Source organism: Calonectris borealis, chromosome 1 (genome assembly GCF_964195595.1).
Source record: "Calonectris borealis chromosome 1, bCalBor7.hap1.2, whole genome shotgun sequence".
Classification (NCBI taxonomy): Eukaryota; Metazoa; Chordata; class Aves; order Procellariiformes; family Procellariidae; genus Calonectris; species Calonectris borealis.
In genome coordinates, this window is record NC_134312.1 from 206,361,041 (window position 1) to 206,382,110 (window position 21,070).

At 38.0% G+C, this 21,070-nt stretch overlaps 1 protein-coding gene across 1 annotated transcript in view; it reads right to left on the minus strand.

The window, feature by feature from the left end:
* Positions 1-21,070, minus strand: part of CNTN5 (contactin 5) — a 742,128-nt gene that overhangs the window by 235,057 nt on the left and 486,001 nt on the right. Inside the window, exon 6 of the mRNA XM_075140101.1 lies at positions 19,145-19,320. Coding sequence (XP_074996202.1) covers positions 19,145-19,320 — 176 coding nt within the window. The remainder of the gene's footprint in view (positions 1-19,144; positions 19,321-21,070) is intronic.

Below are 21,070 nucleotides of genomic sequence, written 5' to 3' on the forward strand. Positions count from 1 at the left end.
GGATACTCAATAACTTTAAAATAAAAAAAAAAATGAAGCCCTGACTCACTAAAGTAGACTGCTGAACACTGTCTTCATTACAATGCATTGTCACAGAGTGCTAGGCTCTAAATTAATAAAGTCTGAGGACAAGAATTCTTTGCAACTGATCTAGAAAGGCTGGCTAATTAGAAATAGAAACCATTATGTATTTTACTGATCTCCAAACATTTTTGTAGGAAGTGAAAGGACTGCAAAGCAAGCTTATTAGATAGGGTTGCGACCAATTTATTGGATGTACAAAACAACTGATGTGAGGATTCATTATTATTTTCAAATAGAATGTCTCCTAAAAAGATGAGATGAGCAATTTTAGGCACTGGTATTTGTCTAAATGTATTACCTAGAAAAACACATGTACTCTCCAAAAAATAATCTGTCTGGTAGGGATCTCTCCATCTTTCTCTGTATACCATGTAATTTCTTTACACGAACACTATGTTAGTTTAGAAGATAATATATGACTGCTTTGAAAATGAATGATAGGAGACCTACAGGAAAGACAGGGAGGGACTCTTTATCAGGGAATGTAGTAATAGGACGAGGGGTAATGGTTTTAAACTGAAAGAGGGTAGATTTAGATTAGATATTACAAAGAAATTCTTTACTGTGAGGGTGGTGAGACACTGGAACAAGTTGCCCAGAGAAGTTGTGGGTGCCCCCTCCTGGAAGTGTTCAAAGCCAGGTTGGATGAGGCTTTGAGCAACCTGATCTAGTGGAAGGTGTCCCTGACCATGGCAGGGGGGGTGGACTAGATGATCTTTAATGTCCCTTCCAACTCAAACTGTTCTATGATCCTATGCGATGATTGTATCAAGTCTTTAAAATACGCAATTTTCATTATTCTTATTACCTCAATTCATAGAATCATAGAATATCTCGAGTTGGAAGGTACCCATAAGGATCATTGAGTCCAACTCCCAGGATTTATTTTATTTAAATTTATTTCAGTAAACATTTTTTTTTAAATCAGGTAAGGTACCTGTGATGCTATGAAAGTAAACATTTTAATTTAATTCCCTTTCCTTCAAGTTTGAAAAAATTTTACACATGCTTTAGATCTATGTCACTTTAAAATACTCAGTTGAGTTTGCTCCCAAATAATGTGGAAATAATTTTATATGCTAATTTACTGTCTGTCTTAAAAGGTCTTTGTAAAGCATGTTTCTTTTCATGTTATTGATCTGATACAAAGTTCATTTAGAGCAGTCAGAGAATCCACAGATTTTAGGTCTGGATAGTTTTTCCATTGTCTCTTCCATTTCTAGTCTCTTTACTCTACCCTCTTTTATGTAAATATTTTCCCCGGGGAAAAATATGTATATGTGTTACGGTCACACATTTAGGAACGTATATGAAATAACAGCAAATAAAGGTAAGCTTCTGGGCTGCGAGTAAGTCTCACTTTAGGTCTAGGTGACTAGGCAGAATGTGCATGCCTTTGTCATCGGTAGGTACACTGAACAAGGATGATTTATTGGCTGTGCATCAGGTAGTTTAAGGAGAAGCTGTATGGAAGAGCTTGGGATGGAAGAAAGGGAGGAAGTTTAGACAAAATAGCACTGCAATAGTGGCAGTTTCACTACAACTTCATCTGTGGCCTTACCTTCCTCATCAGATTATTTTCTAATAACTCCACTTCAATAATTGAATAACAATAACAGAATATTAAAGACTTAGTGACATAGTTTTCAGAAAAAAATAGTAAGATCATTATAATGGCATTTCACTCTCGGTATTGTAAGTGTTTTGTAATTTTGCAAATTTATCAGTATAGAAATATTTTGTAAAAACAGCCTTATGCATAAAAATAGTCATTTAGACTTTTTGTTTCAGCAATGCTGAGTCAAGTTTTACCATGTCTAAGCCCATATTACATATACATATGAATTGCACATATTTTCAGTATAATACAAAGCCAAACTTGAAGTACTCAAAATGCTGTGGTAAAAATTGTTTTACTTCACTATGATAGGATTTTCTTAACCAAGGTATACAAAACAATTTGACATTATTAAAAAAAACATATTTCATTGACTCCAAAACATATTGCTTTGGAATTTTATTGTGAAAGAAATAATAAAAAAGATCAAATTTGTATTAAAAAAAATTGAAGTGTTTAAATTGCCTGTGGAACTAGTATCCCGGTTTTTAAACATCCTTTGTTCACATAGTACACACCTCTGTACCTTTCAGAGAACTTTGACCAAAATACGCAGCAAAGATCTTTATCCTGAATGCAATCCCAGTGACTTAAAGTGAACTGCTGGCGATTGTGTTTTGCAGGATAAAGTACTTAAAGGATTGGCTCCTCTGTTGAGGTTGCCACAAGGCAATCTCGAATTGAGAATACTTAGTGTCTTTTGTTCAGCTAGCTATGATTTTCTCATCAATATTCCAGGTCAACTTTTACATTCACTGGCAGATCTTATCTATGATGCTTCCACTTTTTTTAGCAGATATGATTTTAATGAGCTAAGAATAGTTTTAAGAGTTAATTAAAAATTAAAAGAGGTGTCACTTCCCAATATCACTTTAGTACACATTATATAAACAGCAGTGAAAAGAAGAAAAATCTTAAAAGAGTTCTTATCCATATTTGCAGTTTGTCATGGCTAGTGATGATCATAAATTAAGATTTTCTGTATGTCTTATTCTCCAGTTTAGATGGAGCAATAGCCTTTCATTTGTAAACTGTAAAGAAACATAGTAGGCAAGGGCAGGAAATGGAGAAGACTAGCACAGTAAAACGGCAGTGGAATTCAGAGGACATGACTGAATAAAAGCTGTCTTAAAAACTCAAAATCTTGCATTCACCAACCAAAACACAGGCCACAGTTAATCGCTGTTATATTAATGAGGAGTGAGGGACATGGTTACCTCATAGTAAAGAAAATGTTGATAAATGGCAAGTATTTAAGTAGAAATGCCTTTCCAGGCAGAAATTTATCCAAAGAGCACCTGTTTCATTATAATGTGTTCTGCAGTAATGATTTAATAATTTAAAAGAGAAAGTACCAGCTACTGAATTATCAGTAGAACTTCCTACTCAACGTACTGTAACAGTTTGCCATTCAAAGCCTTGACCCACTTTGCTTACAAGAGCTAATGGAGTAGCAATTTAAGTTATTTAGGCTGAAGATATATAGAATTTTTCTAATTAAAAAAAATTCATTCTGCCAATGGGTATTTGTACTGTCAAGAAATCCATCCATTATTATAAACACAACATGTAGCAACTACTGTGATTAAGATGGCCAACACTTTCCATTAGAAGATCCTGTTTCAGTTACTCCCAGTTATAGTTAAAAAACCCCTAAATGTTCATTTACTCTCTTAAGGATGCAGAAGGTTATGGATGGAAAAAGCATGCTATAGAAGGTATTGAATAAGGACAGGGAAGGAAAATGAGCTTAGGAGCCTGGAAGTGGGAAATATGAGATAGAGGAACTGCAGGCAATGAAACAAAATGAGCACATGGAGACTAAAAGAGAGCTAGAAAGATGTTACCATCCTTTTTTGTCAAACAGATGTTTTCAGTAAGTAAGGAAACCACAAATGGGATCAGCGGCCTAATCGATAGTAGGAGAGAGATCAGAAACCAGATGCAGGATTGAGATATGACTGATACAAAGGCTGAGAAAACGATTGGTCAGAGTGATGAATAGGAAAGTGATCGGTTCTGGCTCTGCTAAGCACTTGAGAAAAGCAGCTTCTCCTGAGCTCACATACAGCTCCCCAAATTACTGGATATTTTACATTAATCTCTCATGTCTTAGTTTTCCATTTATAAAAAGGAGATAGTAATAACTACTCACTTCACAGGGACATTGTAAAAATAAATGTATTAATGTTCATGAAGCACTTGGATACTGTAATGATGAGCACCATAAAAAGCTTCTGAGGAAATTAATTTTGTCTTCAGAGTAGGTTTTGAATAGTCTGAATTAATGAAGGTGGGGGCCTGTGCACTGAACAATAGAAAATAGAACACTGTTCAGTAAGTGAGCAGTAATTTTTCTGTGACCTGAAAGAGTCTAGGGGGTCTAATGTAAAAAAAAAAAAAAAGTGATTGTGTGACAAATCTATATTGTAGGTCTCTTGCATGTAAGGTAGAATTCAGTTTGCATAGACAACGAGAAATCCCTCATCCTGTAGCTTGGATGTTTGACCTTGCAACTCTAATAAAATTCAGTGTAATATTTAATGTGTAGTTAGACACACAGTATATAAGTTTCTGACTTAATGCATTGTCTTTTAATTAGTGTGGTGTATGGAGTGGGTAGGTGGGTGGGCTCAGGATTTACATATTTATAGAATCCTGAGGGCATTTTTGCATATTTCCATGCTTGATGAGATATAGGGCTGAAACCTAATTAAAGGTTTTGTTTTGGTTTTTTTATTGTTTAGTTTTGTGTGTGTGTTTGTATATGGAGACAGGTTACAATGTGTTTTACAGAGAGCGTTTGCTCCTTTTTATATTTGTACCATGTTCTATGAAAACAGCTTCTGATATCTGACTTTTAAAACCGGTACAGAAGAAATTATGAACTACTGGGTCCTGGTGTGCAGATGTAACACATCTACCCAATCTCACTGAATTTAAGACTATCATGTTTGGGGACTTGACATTATCATCACATGGTGGTCATCAGAGGATGCTTTTGATGTTATCATTGACACTGGTGAGAAATTATTCTTGAAGCTTGTTTTGATTTTATCCTCAAAATAATTATAAGAAATGTTCTGCAAAATAACAGGGATATTACCATGTTCATGACTCTGAGTGCAAAACATTACAAATAAAATGTATAATTATTACACTTGAGAATAGAACTTCTATGTTGACAATACTTTCCATCTTTGTAGCATTAGGTAAGTTAATTAATTTTATCATTGTGCTCTGAACACTAGTGAAAATATCAAGAAGAACAAAGGACAAATTGGCCCTGGAACTGTACAGTGTTCTGAATTTATATCACTGATGTACTAAACTTTATTTATAGAACTCATGGATGTTGTAGGAGCCTCAGCTTTTATCTACTAGTACATTTTAAGTGTGGATTTACTGTTACCATTCTTGTCTTCTCCCATCCTCAAACTGAACGCATATCTTTCTGTTTCTGGTATCTCATGCTTCATATGGAATCAGCTGTATATAAGCTATTCTGTCCTTATAGAAAGAAAAAGACCAAAGAAAGGGGTCATATGCAGATTACCTTTAATTCTATCCCATCATCTTTTCTTATTAATTTTTATTAAGCTAGCTAAAAATCTTATCTGTATTTCTTTTCATTTCCTTTGTAAGTATAACTCAGCTTGACTTCTGCTAATTCTCACTTTATCCATATGTTTCACAACCTTCCAGATGTTGTTTTCTTTGATGATCAATCTCCTTCATTCATTGCAGGCTTTTCTTAAACTTAATACCTCCTCTGCAGTGTTATTAACTCAGCTAGAATTGAACTCTTTCCTAGTAGTTTTCCTCCCTGAGTTCCAAAAGTATTATCAAAAGTGACTCCACTGCTTTGATATGCAATGCTGTTCCTGAGCAGATCAGTTTAAATGCCCTGTCCAGTTCTCTCTTCCCTCCCAGCTGCTCTCTCCCTTGTGCTATCACAAGTACCTGTGCACCTGCATTTATGAATGGAAGAATAACCTGTCAGACAAGTTTATTTCTCAACCAGATCAGGAGCCTGATCTGCTTCTCAGGAAAGCCACAATACAGCTGTGCCAGGACAATGGGGGGAGCATAGTGAGGGCAGGAATACCATGGTAGCACTACAAATGCCATGCAAGAAGTTTCAAGTAAACCTACACCTTTAATTTGAAAGAAGGTAGAATACTGCTCACCACAATCTGCAACACCTGGAAGGCTGTAAGTAGAGAGATGACATGATAATTGCCAAAAGTCAATCTGAGTTAGAACTTGCAAAGGAAATCTAGAAACTGTTGCCTGGTCTTGGCACAGAATTCTCCTTCAGCCTTTTAAAATTTCTCCTATTTAGAAATGCTACTCTTAATTATTGTCATCTATTTTTAAATGCCAAGACTAATGGTTCATTAGCATGACAGATTAGATTGTGAAAGACAGGTAAGTAGGTTATAGGCAGGTTAAACACCAGCCTTCCAGTCCTGCAGAGAAATGCACAATGCTAAAATGAGAAGTCAGTAGATGTACTATGCATCTTTAAATGATTGTTGTAATTACATTTCAAACTGCGTCTCCCTACATGACTGATTTCTATCAATGCTTCCACAGAACACAAAATATAAAATGTATTGTTTAAAGTACATTTTCAGAGTTAAAGACTGAGCAGAACTTAAACCTCAGAATACTTTTGTCCTGGTTTCGGCTGGGATAGAGTTAAATCTCTTCCTAGTGCTGTGTTTTGGATATAGTATGAGAAGAATGTTGATAACACACCGATAACACACTGATGTTTTGAGTTGTTGCTAAGTGCCCTGTCAAGGACAGCTTCCATGCTCTACCAAACGCAGAGACTGGGAGGAGGGAGCACAGCCAGGACAGCTGGCCCAGCTGGCCAACAGGGTATTCCATACCATGTGACGTCATGCTCAGTATATGAATGGTAGGCGTGATCCAGGAAGTACCGATCGCTACTTGGTTATCGGTCAGCACGGGTGGTGAGCAATTGCATTGTGCATCACTCATTTTGTATATTCTATCATCATTATTTTCCCTTTTCTGTTCTATTAAACTGTCTTTATCTCAACCCACAAATTTTTCTCACTCTTACCCTTCCGATTCTCTCCCCGTCGCAGTGGGGAAGGGGGGCTGTGTGGTATTTGGCTGCCTGCCAAGTTAAACCACGAAACTTTTTTGGCATCAAGACTTATGTAGCAATAAATGAACTTGACAAGATTCAGGAGACAGTCCTGAAGGGCAAAGCGGTCCAGGAAGGCTGGACGTTCTTCAAGAAGGAAGTCTTAAAGGCGCAGGAGCGGGCTGTCCCTGTGTGCCGTAAGAAGAACGGGCAGGGAAGACGACCGGCCTGGCTGAACGGGGAGCTCTGGCTGGGACTCAGGGAAAAAAGGAGAGTTTATCACCTTTGGAAGAAGGGGCAGGCAACTCAAGAAGAGTACAGGGATCTCGTTAGGTCGTGCAGAGTGGAAATTAGAAAGGCAAAAGCCCGGCTAGAAGTCAACCTGGCCACTGTCGTGAGAGACAACAAAACATGCTTTTCTAAGTATGTTAATGACAAAAGGAGAGCCAAGGAGAATCTCCATCCTTTATTGGATACAGGGGGGAACGTTGCCACTAAGGACGAGGATAAGGCTGAGGTACTTAATGCCGTCTTTGCTTCAGTCTTTAATAATCAGAGCAGTTATCCTCAGGGTACTCAGCCCCTGAGCTGGAAGACAGGGACGGCGAGCAGGATAAACCCCCCGTAATCCAAGAGGAAGAAGTTAATGACCTGCTACACCACCTGGACGTTCACAAGTCTATGGGGCCGGATGGGATCCACCCAAGGGTACTAAGGGAGCTGGCGGAGGAGCTTGCTGAGCCACTCTCCATCATTTACCAGCAGTCCTGGTTAACTGGGGAGGTCCCGGACGACTGGAGGCTTGCCAATGTGACACCCATCTACAAGAAGGGCCAGAAGGAGGATCCGGGGAACTACAGGCCGGTCAGCCTGACCTCGGTGCCAGGGAAGATTATGGAGCGGTTCGTTTTGAGGGTGCTCACGAGGCATGTGCAGGACAAACAGGGGATCAGGCCCAGCCAGCATGGGTTCATGGAAGGCAGGTCCTGCTTGACCAACCTGATCTCCTTCTATGACCGGGTGACCCACCTAGTGGATGAGGGAAAGGCTGTGGATGTGGTGTACCTGGACTTCAGTAAAGCCTTTGACACTGTCTCCCATGGCATTCTCCTAGAGAAGCTGGCGGCTCATGGCCTAGACAAGTACACTCTTCGCTGGGTAAAAAACTGGCTGGATGGCCCAGCCCAGAGAGTTGTGGTGAATGGAGTTAAATACAGTTGGCGGCCGGTCACGAGTGGTGTTCCCCAGGGCTCAGTTTTGGGGCCAATCCTGTTCAATATCTTTATCGATGATCTGGATGAGGGGATCGAGTGCTCCCTCAGTAAGTTTGCAGATGACACCAAGTTGGGTGGGAGTGTTGATCTGCTAGAGGGTAGGAAGGCTCTGCAGAGGGACCTGGACAGGCTGGATCGATGGACTGAGGCCAACTGTATGAGGTTCAACAAGGCCAAGTGCACTTTGGCCAAAACAACTCCATGCAACAGTACCAGCTTGGGGAAGAGTGGCTGGAAAGCTGCCCGGAGGAAAAGGACCTGGGGGTGCTGATTGACAGCCGGCTGACCATGAGCCGGCAGTGTGCCCAGGTGGCCAAGAAGGCCAATGGCATCCTGGCCTGTATCAGAAATAGTGTGGCCAGCAGGAGCAGGGAGGTGATCGTGCCCCTGTACTCGGCACTGGTGAGGCCACACCTCGAATACTGTGTTCAGTTTTGGGCCCCTCACTACAAGAAGGACATGGAGGTGCTGGAGCGTGTCCAGAGAAGGGCAAGGAAGCTGGTGAAGGGTCTGGAGCACAAGTTTTATGAGGAGTGGCTGAGGGAACTGGGGTTGTTAGCCTGGAGAAGAGGAGGCTGAGGGGAGACCTCATGGCGCTCTACAACTACCTGAAAGGAGGTTGTAGTGAGGTGGGTGTTGGTCTCTTCTCCCAAGTAACTAGCGATAGGATGAGAGGAAATGGCCTCAAGTTGCACCAAGGGAGGTTTAGATTGGACATTAGGAAAAATTTCTTTATGAAAGAGTGGTCAGACCTTGGAACAGGCTGCCCAGGGAAGTAGTTGAGTCACCATCCCTGGAAATATTTAAAAGATGTGTAGATGAGGCGCTTAAGGACATGGTTTAGTGGACATGGTGGTGTTGGATTGACGGTTGGACTTGATGATCTTAGAGGTCTCTTCCAACCTGTATGATTCTATGATTCTATGATCCTAAGATTTATAAATCTCAGTTTCCATTTGCATACTTTGAAATAATCATAACTTTTTTAGTTTTTGATGGATATGGGATCAATGAGGTTGAAGTTATGCCTATGTGCAATTCAAATGGAATGAGATAATAAATTTTGCTCAGTGGAGTACATCCAGAATTGATACCCTTTTCTGAAGCTAGTAACTTATAATGAGAATCAAATTTGCACTGTATTGATGTATAATCCCTAATTAGGGATCTGACCTCAACTTTTCAAGCTGCCTTCATTCTAATATTACCATGCAAAAGAATAAATGCTTCTGGGTTGCTGCTTTAGAGCTTCGTGAGTTTTGTCTCTCAGCTTTGTCAAAATGCCCCTCTCAGGCTGAGGTAATGTGTGACTTCACCACAGAAAAGTCAAATGGATTAAGTGAAGGAATGAGTTAGTTGCTTGTAAGGACACATACAGAGTAACTGGCTTCTTTCAGGAGAACAAGGAAAGTCTAACATTTTTGCTTTACAGAATATCTCTGGAACACAGTGCTAGTTAGTACAGTCTTCTCATGTTCCTGAGTGTCACCCTACAGAAAGACTTCATGTGTAGCTGGGATTCTTCAGACTTAATCTCCTATCTTAAGATGTCTATCCCAAGTATTTTATAACTGAAACATCAAGATGAAGACCGAGAGTTAAGGAAGGATGGACAAAGACTAGACCAAAATTTGAGTAGCTTTGTTTAGTGCTTTTTAGCATTAAAATTTTTCATAATTTTCTTCACATAGTAAAAGTCATAAAATTACATTATTTCATACAACTATGGCATGTCTGATTCATATATGAAAGATGCAGTGTATGCATTTCCCCTAGTATGCTGAAGACTCTTGATTCAAGATACTCAGACTTTGTCCATACTAGTATAGTGAAAAGTATCAAGAAACACTCTCCTGCACTGGACTTTCATCACAGACACTGTCACAGTGTTAGAAGCATCCACGGGATTCTTTGGTGGGACCACAGCCTTCTTCAAGACAGTTCTTGTCACATTTTGGGTATTAGCAGGAGTGACTAGGGGCCATTCCCAAAAGACAGTTTAGAAGTACTCTGTGTCTTGAAAGATAAGAGTTTAGAAGTATGGGTGTGGACCTTTCCATATGATTTGTTCTCAGTGCTAGGGGATGTTTAATTTACTGCCATAGACACAGAACCCCTTTTAGAACTGACAAGATACTGATTCAAGGCAGCAGAGAGAAGACAAAAAGAGAATTTCCCCAGCGTCCTCTTGTCTTCAAGGAAAGAAAGCATTTGCTTTTGTAGATAGGAAAGAATTGGGTTTCCTCTGCTCTTTAAAGTGATCTAAAACAGGGGCAAGGCAGTTGGTCTTTAAATGCCGATGTAGCAATGGAAAAATAGAAACTTACTGCCATTCTCAGACAGCTTCAAAAGCAGAACTAAAGGGACAGAAGCACACAGAGCAAGTCTACCAGAGCTCTTAGCTGGTCTTATGCTATTATAGGCAAGTCACTGTAGATAGGGTCAGGAGACTATTTTGAAGACATGCTGCATGCTTTGTGTGGAAGGGGAGTTCCAGAAGACAAGGTGTGTATTTTTTTCCCTGAAGCTTTCCGTGGTTATCACTCCTGAATACAGTTGAGCTCCCACAAGGTTTACTGTCTGGCAATAGTAATTAATGTTCTGTTGGGAAATTTGAACAATGGATAAATATTAATTCATTTTGACATTCTTGTCAGAAAGAGTGGATGCTGTCTTCACAGTTTTAAGTGACCTCTCAAGTGCTGATTTTATTTAATTCTCCAGACTTGCTTTCGGACTTGGATGAAAGATTCACCTATGTAAAGCAAGGTCAAAAGGCAGATTTTCATCAAAGATTCACCATCACCACAATGATGGACCCAGATCTATCTTTTCCAACAGGAAAGCTTCTTTGAAAAGAGCTGGATAAAAAGAGTTGTAATGAGTTCTGCTATTTTTAAGGCATGAATTTTATTATTCTAGGCTATTTATTCACTTTAAGAAAGAAAGGATCAAGAAATGAATGGCAGAAGACTTAATTAAACCTATTATGTGTCTGTCATGATGACATTACGGTAACAAATCTCTACAGACTGTTTCAACTCTTGCTTTAGAAATTCTCATGTTTAACAACAACAAAGAGTTTAAGCATGTGCTTAATTTTAAGCACATACATCATCCCATCAACTTCAAAAAGATCACGCAAATATTTTAAGATTAAATACTTTTTTAGACAAGGGCCAAAGTTCTTAGCATCTTGCACCATTGAACTTAGTTGTATAAGCTGAATGTTTCTATAAACAACAAAGTAAATATCACTACAGGTAAAATTCAAATAACTTGGTTTCCCAAAGCTGAAATTAAACAAAAAGTTCTAATTTGACTCAAATCTTCATATTTTCACCATTTTTATATGAAAAAATACATATCTCTCAGTTTAAAATTCTGATTCTCTTAACACAAGAAAGAGCTAGATTTGCAGAATTGTAAAGTAGGTATATGCAAGTGGTTTGAACATTTATGTGGAAAACTGTGGCCTGGGGGTTTGCTCTGAGTCCTACAGTCACTGAAGACCTTAGCCTTGAAATCTCGTTTTGTAAGAAAGATGTCACAATCTTTCCTTGTGAAATTGCCCTACCTTGCACAAATAAATAATGGAAGAGAGAGGAAGCAGAGTCTCCACATCTGAACTAGAAGTCAGATCCCTTCCTTCAGTAAGATAACACAATTTCCTCAGTCTTCATTTAGCTGAAACCCTTTGTGACACAAATTCATATTAATCTCAGGTTCGCTGAATTATATTCTTCAATTAATAAAATATTTATGAATAAAATGCAACCAGTACTATTTACAATTAACTTTTTCTGTCATGTACACCTGGTCTGCAAGTATATCTTAAGCATGTATTTCCTAAAAACAGCAACTTGAAATTATGCAGAAAAATCCAAAGGTTTTATAGTGCAAGTCACTACTGTAGACGTAGCTATTCTTAACCAACAGAGTAATATTTTTCACATTGCTGTGATGGTTTCAGAGCAAAGCAATGCGCAACTTAGGTGGTATTACAGGTCATCAGGCACATTTTTAAAAATGGAAGTATGACTAGTTGCATTCTGATTTCTTTTCCCAGTTCAGCTTGTTATCATCTGTCTTTTATAGTGTTTAAGCTGTTTAGCTTTGTATGGTTTAGAAGAAATTGTTGATATTGTAATGCCATGAAACATTTTGTTACATTGCATATTCTGGAATTAACATGAGAAATCAAGGTTTTTCTCACGTCTAGAGGGTTGTAATTAAATCAACTCTTTACAAATTAACACTAGGAAATTATGAAGTAAACGCAAAAAGTTGTCCAGGGAGCATGATGGCAAGAAAGAAAACATGGATCATTAAGCTCATTTCTCAGGACATGAACTTGCTAACAGGCTGTCAGAAGTGTGCCATGATGGAATGGGCAGTACACAGGCTGTCTCCCCAGAAAACTATCGATTTATATGTCTGCATCATGGCTGACTTCTTATTCTGTACATCACTGGACAGTCGTGGTAGCTCATCAATTGGAAAAGGACATTTAAATGGTATCTAATCAATACCCTTCTCTGTAGATTAAATGAGAAAATAGATTCAATAAAAGAAAAGGAAAATGATACAAAGAAGCCACTGACAATCAGATTAATAAAACTGCAGTGAGGAGTTCCATAAATGACAGGTGAGAAGTTATTTCCCTCTACCACTTCTCTATATTTTTTAGCCCAGGCTGTAAATATCACAGAGATGGTAGGCTTGTGAAAGGTTGAATAATCCACAGATAGAGAAAAGCAATTTTGTTTTGTGACCTAATGGAATACAGAGATTGTACATGTGGCAAAGGTAAGCACAAAATACATCCACTGTTGTAGCCAAAGTTGTAGCACACTGTTCCAAAGAGAGGCTGTGGAACCTAGCACAAAAATATGCAGCTGTTGTGCAGCAAGGCAGGTAGATTTAGTCAATTTGGAATCTCTCTAGTTTTTTCAATTTCCCATCAGATTCAAGTCACTTATTCTTTTTTAGCTCATGTACAGATGCTGAAAGTAGCCAACATTGAGAAATTAATATTAAAGTTTAATTTTTAAATCCTCCCTTTAGGTTACAGAAACTTCTAACAACAGAAATGAGAGGAGATAAGAGACCAAACTAAAACCTTCTAACAATGGATGTGTGCTTAGTGTGTAAGTTACTTCATAAAACTTTTACACTTTCTTATTAAGTTTCATATCCTCAAAACACTTCTGATGTTGCTCACTTCTTTAAAATTACTAGGTGTTCGACAAAGTTAGGTTTCTGCTTGTAGCAACTATAAGTTTAGGACGAGAAGAAATGGCCTCAAGTTGCGCCAAGGGAGGTTTAGATTGGACATTAGGAAAAACTTTTTTACTGAAAAAGTGGTCAGGCCTTGGAACAGGCTGCCCAGGGAAGTGGTTGAGTCACAATTGCTGGAAGTATTTAAAAGATGTGTAGGTGAGGAGCTTAAGGACATGGTTTAGTGGGCATGGTGGTGTTGAGTTGATGGCTGGACTTGATGATCTTAGAGGTCTTTTCCAACCTTAATGATTCTATGATTCTAAGTTTCCTATGGTTTCTTTATTTGGCTGATGCTTTTGCCTTCATATATACACATTTTTTCTTAATGCAGTAAAAACTTAAGCTAGAATAACTATGTTTCCCTTTTCTATTTCCATTGACTGCAGAATCTTTAAAGATGTGTTTGGGACTTGAATAACTCTTCCATAGAGCTAGCCACACCCAGAACTACAGAATTCATTAACGTTAAGATGGGCTAAAGGAATTCAGTAATTATTCCTCTAATGCTCTTACATTTTAATGAGCTGATTAGAATCTTGTTAAGAAAACAATATACTTCATATATGAACTATTCCTTGTGATTGTGAAGTATAAATGACATTTGAAGCTGTAGCAAACTGATAGCTTTTTATCTTTTTAGCAACCTGCTATGAGCAAACTTATGAAATGTGACTTTAAATATATTGTTTTTGTGATCAAGAATTCTGATTTGCTTGACATTTTGTCAGTGTTATCTTTGGGCTTTTTCCCCCCAACTTTTCTGCATAAAATTCTATTGAAGACAAAAGAAATTCCTGGCAAATATTTGCTTTTATTGAAAAATAACTTTCTCCTTAATTTCTGTTACAGCATGGGGCTTTTTCTCTTTTTTTTTTTCCTTACTTTCTTAGAATAGCATAAAAACAGCATGACGTTAGGCATGAGAGATCATAGGAAATGCAAAGAAGAGAAAAAAAGAGGAGAACTTTTTCTGTGTTTAAATCATCATAAATATTTGCTATGATAGTTGAAAATTTCAAGCAGACCTTTAACTGCATATAACTGGTCTTTCAACTTCGCTCCAGTGATACAGGAGGCTATTTCAAATGTTATCTCTCTAAATAATAGAGAGATATATATATAAATATACATATAAAATAATGTTCATTTAATATCTCTTTCTCTTTCAAATCCAAAGACAGCGTATAAGCATTTCAAAGTCCTATTTTAATTATGCACACATATGCAAATAATATAGTACATAAACATTTATATAAACTGGTAATGCATCACCAGTGCTGAACTACATGATAATAAACGAGGCAACTGGGCTTTTAGCCATGCAATTGTAAGAAAACTAAGAGCCAATGCAATAAACATCCTCTCCTTTTTCAAGTTTTGTGATATTTTGCATAGGCATATTACAGCACATGCTTTTCCCTGTAAGACAGTGTCAAAGACCTTGTCTAATGGTCCCTGTTGTTTCCTTTTGAGCTATATGCCATTTGTCTCTAATTAGAACAGATCTTCAAGTTGCAAAGATGTAACTATTTTCTGCAGCAGTACAAACCATGTGTCCTAGTTTCGGCTGGGATAGGGTTAAATTTCTTCCTAGTGCTGTGTTTTTGGATTTAGTATGAGGAGAATGTTGATAACACACTGATGTTTTCAGTTGTTGCTAAGTGCCCTCCTAGTCCAAGGACAGCTCCCGTGCCTACTGACTGAGCTAGGTACACGAGATGGGAGGGAACATAATCAGGACAGCCAGCCCAGCTGGCCAATGGGGTATTCCATACCATGTGACGTCATGCTCAGTATATGAACGGTAGGCGTGATCCAGGAAGTAGCGATCGCTACTTGGTTATCGGTCAGCGCGGGTGGTGAGCAATTGCATTGTGCATCACTCATTTTGTATATTCTATCATTATTTATTATCATTATTCTCCCTTTTCTGTTTTATTAAACTGTCTTTATCTCAACCCATGAGTTTTTCTCACTCTTACCCTTCCGATTCTCTCCCCGTCCCACTGGGGGGGTGGGGGGAGTGAGTGAGCGGCTGCGTGGTATTTGGCTGCCTGTCAGGTTAAACCACGACACCATGCATTCAAGCAAGTCCATGAACTTAATTTTTAAAATCTTTCTGTGAAAGTGGTAAGTTTCTAAGCTTCTGGAATCCATGGCTTTCAGTGAAAAAAGGGAAACTGAATGCCATTATGTGTAGCTCTGTATCTCATAATCAGAAATGCCTTGGTTTATCCTTGGGATTACAAATTACCCTTCAAACCATTAGAACCCAGTAAAATTACAGCACAACAATTACTTTAATTACTTTAAGGTTAGGACCTTTCCTTACAAAAATCTTTTTCAATGCTTTACTTTCTGTTTTACTGAAAATAATTGCAGACATGCAAGCCTACTGTTAACAAGCACTACTATAAAATGTTCTACTTCAACTATACTGAAATTTTATCTCACAGTATTTCATCACAAGCATGACATTTTTAAATTTCTTATATTTAGTTCAGGGTAATGTAAGCTAATTTTAGTCTAGTCCATCTCTACCTATCTATAATAATGCTTTAGAGCTCAATGCTAATTACTCAATGAACATAGTCTAAACTAAAGACCGTTTAATTGTATATTACTTCACCCAAGGTTGTTTTCAGGTAAGTAATGAATTTAAATGCAAGAAAAAGAGTTATTAATCAATGAGATGTTATATATTACTTGGTTAAAATATCTTAATATGGAGAATTTCCTAATTTATTTCAGAAAGATTGTGATTATACTAAAGTTTTTCTAGATATGAAGTAAGAGGTCTCAAAAATATTATGTTTTAAATCATAAAACCATCCTTCATGCTGTAAAGTAAAGATCTTCCCTTTAAGCATGTGAAAAGAACGTTTCAGTTTCTTAAAGGAAACAAAGAGTATTAGCACTTTGGGAACCAGTGTAAACTTTTGTTGTAGTTTAACCCGACAGGCAGCCAAACACCACACAGCTGCTCACTCATTCCCCTTTCCCCCCACAGTGGGATGAGGGAGAGAATCGAAAAAAAAAATAAAATTTGTGGATTGAGATAAAGACAGTTTAATAGATCAGAAAAGGAAGGGAATAATAATAATGATGATGATGATAGAATATGCAAAATAAGTGACGCACAATGCAATTGCTCACCACCCGCTGACCAATGCCCAGCCAGTCTCCGAGCAGCAATCGCTGCTCCCTGGGCAACTCCTAGTTTATATACTGAGCATGATGACATATGGTATGGAATATCCCGATGGTCAATTCGGTTAGCTGTCCTGGCTATCCTCCCTCCCAGATTCTCATGCACCTGGCAGAGCATGGGAAGCTGAAAAGTCCTTCACTATGTAAGCACTATGCAGCAACAACTAAAACATCAGCGTGTTATCAACATTCTTCTCATACTAAATCCAAAACACAGCACTATACCAGCTACTAGGAAGAAAATTAACTCTATCCGAGACAAAACCAGGACAACTTTATATCACCCAAGATATCAGGATGAAAGTATTCCATTCTTTGCTTCAAGAAAATTTTTCTGAACCTTCTGGTCAAATTCAAGACAGTGTCTTAGAATTTTAAAGCTGAAATCACAATGAAAATCTTTATTTTAAATTTACTTTGGATCTGAATTACTAAAACATTTCTGTAATATAAGATTCTGATAGGTTGTTATGAGTTCCAGTATGGTGACAACAATTTATACTGTGAGTTGCTGCATGATGCAAATATTGTTTCAATAGGAATACATCAGCCATTTAAGATCAGGGATTTGAAGAAGCATTAAATCAAGAGCGGAAGAGAGAGTGTCATGCTACAAAGAAGTTGAACTACAAATACACATTGAACTTGAAATCAGTCTTGCAAAGGGGTTGCTCACGAACTTCTAAAAGAATTTCAACCAGTTATGACTCTCTATTCTTTTTTAAAGATTTCTGTGTGCTTATAACAGCCTGTTCTCTCTCGCAAGTTCTGCAGCATGGTTTGCTACACTTCAGCACTTCCAGCTAGCATTCCTCCATTAGCCTTGACTGAGAAACTTTCATTACAATTCCCAGGTAAATACTTTAATGAACAGAAATCACATTCAAGCCATTGCAGTATAAAAACTTTGATATCTACAAAAACAGGTGTGCAAGCTAATAGTAATTTAAAAATCCAATAAAAATAAACCCACCAAACCCAACTTCTTCTTCCTTATTTTTTTTTTTTTTTTTTTTACAACCTCATCTAAATTTGTTTTATTGGAGGAGATAATATTGTAACTAGAAGTACATGGGGTCCTGAATGAACTGTGGATGTAGCTACTGAAACTCGTAGGCCTTCTGTTGTTTGAGCTCCAGCTCTCACTTTCTCCATATTTTTTTTCAGCTGGAGGTCAAATGGCCACCTGTTAGCCATGCTCCTGAAATGGGAACAGAAATCTGAGGTTCAGAGCCCTGGAACTATCTATATTTACCAGTTGTCAGGTTCTCTAACCAGGTGATTTGTTTTATGATAGTTTTCCTGTCTAAAAGATAAAATTTTTAGCAGAATTTTCTCAGAGCTACATTTAAGATTGAGGTCCAATAATACTGTGATAAGACCACTGTTGCAATGTTTAGAGTTTTAAATGTACTGCCCTGGCATGAGGAAACTGACAAATGTCAGTATTGCTCCCAGCTCAGAAGTAGGTGGATAGTGCCATGATCTTGCTAACAAATTCCTTGACAGGATCTGCAGCAGATAAGACTAAAGCTATAGATTTGAGAGGTCTGACTTTACCAGGGAGGGGGGGATTAAGGGAGAATCTCAGGCATCACACTATCTCTGCTGAGTTAGTGGACATGCAGGTAGGCAACTTGTCCTTAACCCCACTGTTTTCCAGTTGTGGTTATATGAAGATCTGCCTCATGTTTCATGGTAATGTCCTATTTTCAGCAGGATTTGAGAAATTAGGATGGAGTTCTTTTTTCATCCCTGCCTCTTAAAAACCCCTCAAGGTAGGATTTACCTAGATAAAACACTAAAATGATGTTGGTTGCCTTCCTGTAAAGTGCTGAAGGGAAGTCAGGGTTGGAGGTGGGAATATCTGAAATTCTGGGCCTGTTTTTCCTGATAGTATGTTTGAAAGAGAGCATGCTATAGATAGACCATAACATTTACTTGGGATCATGAATTGTTGATAGCTTCTGGGAAGTATATTGTAGTGAATGATTTCAAAAGTTTCAGTTTCCATTAACAACTACAAAAAAAAAATCTCAGTCTCAAAATGTATGAATGTATGCATGATATGTATGCATAAACATGGACAAAAAACCATGCATATTTTTATATATATATACATACAAAACTATGCTCACACACATAGTTATAGGTGCAGACTATCCTACAGATATATAGGCAGTTTATCTCACTCCATTCCTAAGTTTACAGTTCTTTCTCTCCTGCTCAGATAGTGTGGCAAAATGATACATGTTTCAGGAAACTAGCAATGAGTGAAATATATCGTTGCAGAGTAAGTACGTCATTAACAGATAGCATTTGGAATCATGTACTAGAGTTATTTTCCCTGATAGTTGGTTCTATTTTCAAGGTTAAAAGTCCACAGAAAACCACTCTTTCCCACTAAGCATTTTATTTCTAATTTTGAGATTGTAGCCCAACAAAGTCAGTGGACAGTGGAACTTGTGTAATGTATTCAAATTACAACTTAAAGCCTTATCAAGCAATGTAAAGATCTGATTTATCCATGTTAAAAAAATTGTTACTCACATGCAAACTGAAGAACAGCCTCTCTGCTTAAAATACTGCCAAACATGTTGGTGGTTAAACACTGATATTGTCCAGAATCCTTCATTTCACTGGGATTGTTGATGATCAAACTTCCTTCTATTAAACTGTAGCGATAATCACTTTCAATATCGATTTCAGTTCCATTTCGAAGCCATCTTAGGAAAAAAGAAAGAAACTACTTGAGCATTTTATGGCCAAAGGAAGGCATCAAGCTTGGTGTACAGAACCTGACAGCCCCAGTTGTTACAAGGGTGACAGCCACTCCAAGATACCCTGTGCAGCAACCCATTACTTTGGTAAAGCTTTGGATGGAGACATTCCACAACACGTGCCTGACAAAAGGTAAGTTTTTTTCTGAAAAAAACACAAGTAAAAACAGATCTTCAACATCTGAAGAGAAAGCATATTCTTTGTTTTACGTATGCGGAATCAAATTAGTAACCTCTTTTTTTTTTCTTTTTTTTCCCCCCCAAAATACTATCATCCACAAAGGTTTCAGAATTGAAACCTGTATAGCACCCTTTACGTCAAAAATAGGACTTTTACCGTCCTTATGATAATCAAAGTTTGAATTCATGTTCTACCATTAAAGCCTTAGGCCCAGATGAGCTTAGAGTTAGCAGAGCTGAGTCTGCACCGCGTGAGAGCAAGGAACCTTTCTTTTCCATTCTTTTAGCATTTGATCTTCTGGGCCCAAGAAATAGAAAAACCTGATTTAAATACAGAAAGCAGGAGAGCAAAACCTGTGAAGAGGAGGGAGGTAGATTGATGTATGCAGGTTGTTGTGAAACAAAAGATGTTGACAATGGACAAAGGCAAAATATTATCAGCTGGATCAGTATACACAAAATTCAGAGAAGACTGGGACTGAGACTGAATTAGCTGGCAGCTGGTCAAGGGTAATGCCTGGCAGCTACCAGGTAAATGGAAACTAAGATCAAATGAGGAGTTGGCAGAGGGAATGTTAAGTTTGGGAGGTGTTTGGGAGTGAAATGAGAAGCCTGAACAAAGTAAAGACAGGGATGGGAGTTAAGATAAGGTGGAAAAAGCCAGGCTGTAAGACACATGTTAGAAAGTTATCACACCTAAGCCAAAGCATTGAATAATTCCCGAATGAACACTTCTTCTTCTGTGGTTTCAGAAGTAACCTAAAAGTCTCATAATTTTTCTGTTGTGTGAGTGGGTTTTGGGGTTGGTTCTTTTTTCCCCTGGATATTCTCTGTCAAAAAGCCTCACTCCTCTCATTCATCTCCAAAGACTGAAACAACAAACCCTGCAATAGTCCACTGGCTGCAAGAGAAAAGATTTTGTGTGGTAGATTAATAGACTCCAACACTCTGGAATAACCTCGGGGGTGGGGTGTGTGTGCAGTGTCTCAATTAGAGAATAATCCACATAAGAATTTTTAGATTTGCTTTTGTGTTAAACTGTGTAGAACATGAAATTTTTAAAAGAATGCAAAGAAGAGATAAGCAGTGTAAACAGGTATGATGCACAGATATTTCCTTCATTGCTAGTTTGCAGTCATTCTGCAATTTCAAAGTTGCCTCAGGAAATTGCCAGGCACTTCCAAGCTTTGCCGGAGCTCAGCAAAGACTGCAAGAACTTGGCAACATCTAGACTCCAGAGGCAACTTTAATGAAGCAAAATGATTATCAGTTCACTCTATCTTGTTAACATTCATGGTGAGTGAGGTACAGACAGCAGAATTAAGCCGAAGTAGCTCTGAATTTTTCTTAATCCAAAGGTCAGAATTGCCAGAATTAAGATGAACTATGAAACTATTATTTGCCCCTTTTTTTCATGATTGGACTTTTGATCACAGAGGACTCCTGCTTCATTTAATGTAAGAATGAAACAGTGTTCACAATATCTTTATATTGCAAAGGATATTAGGGAAATGTC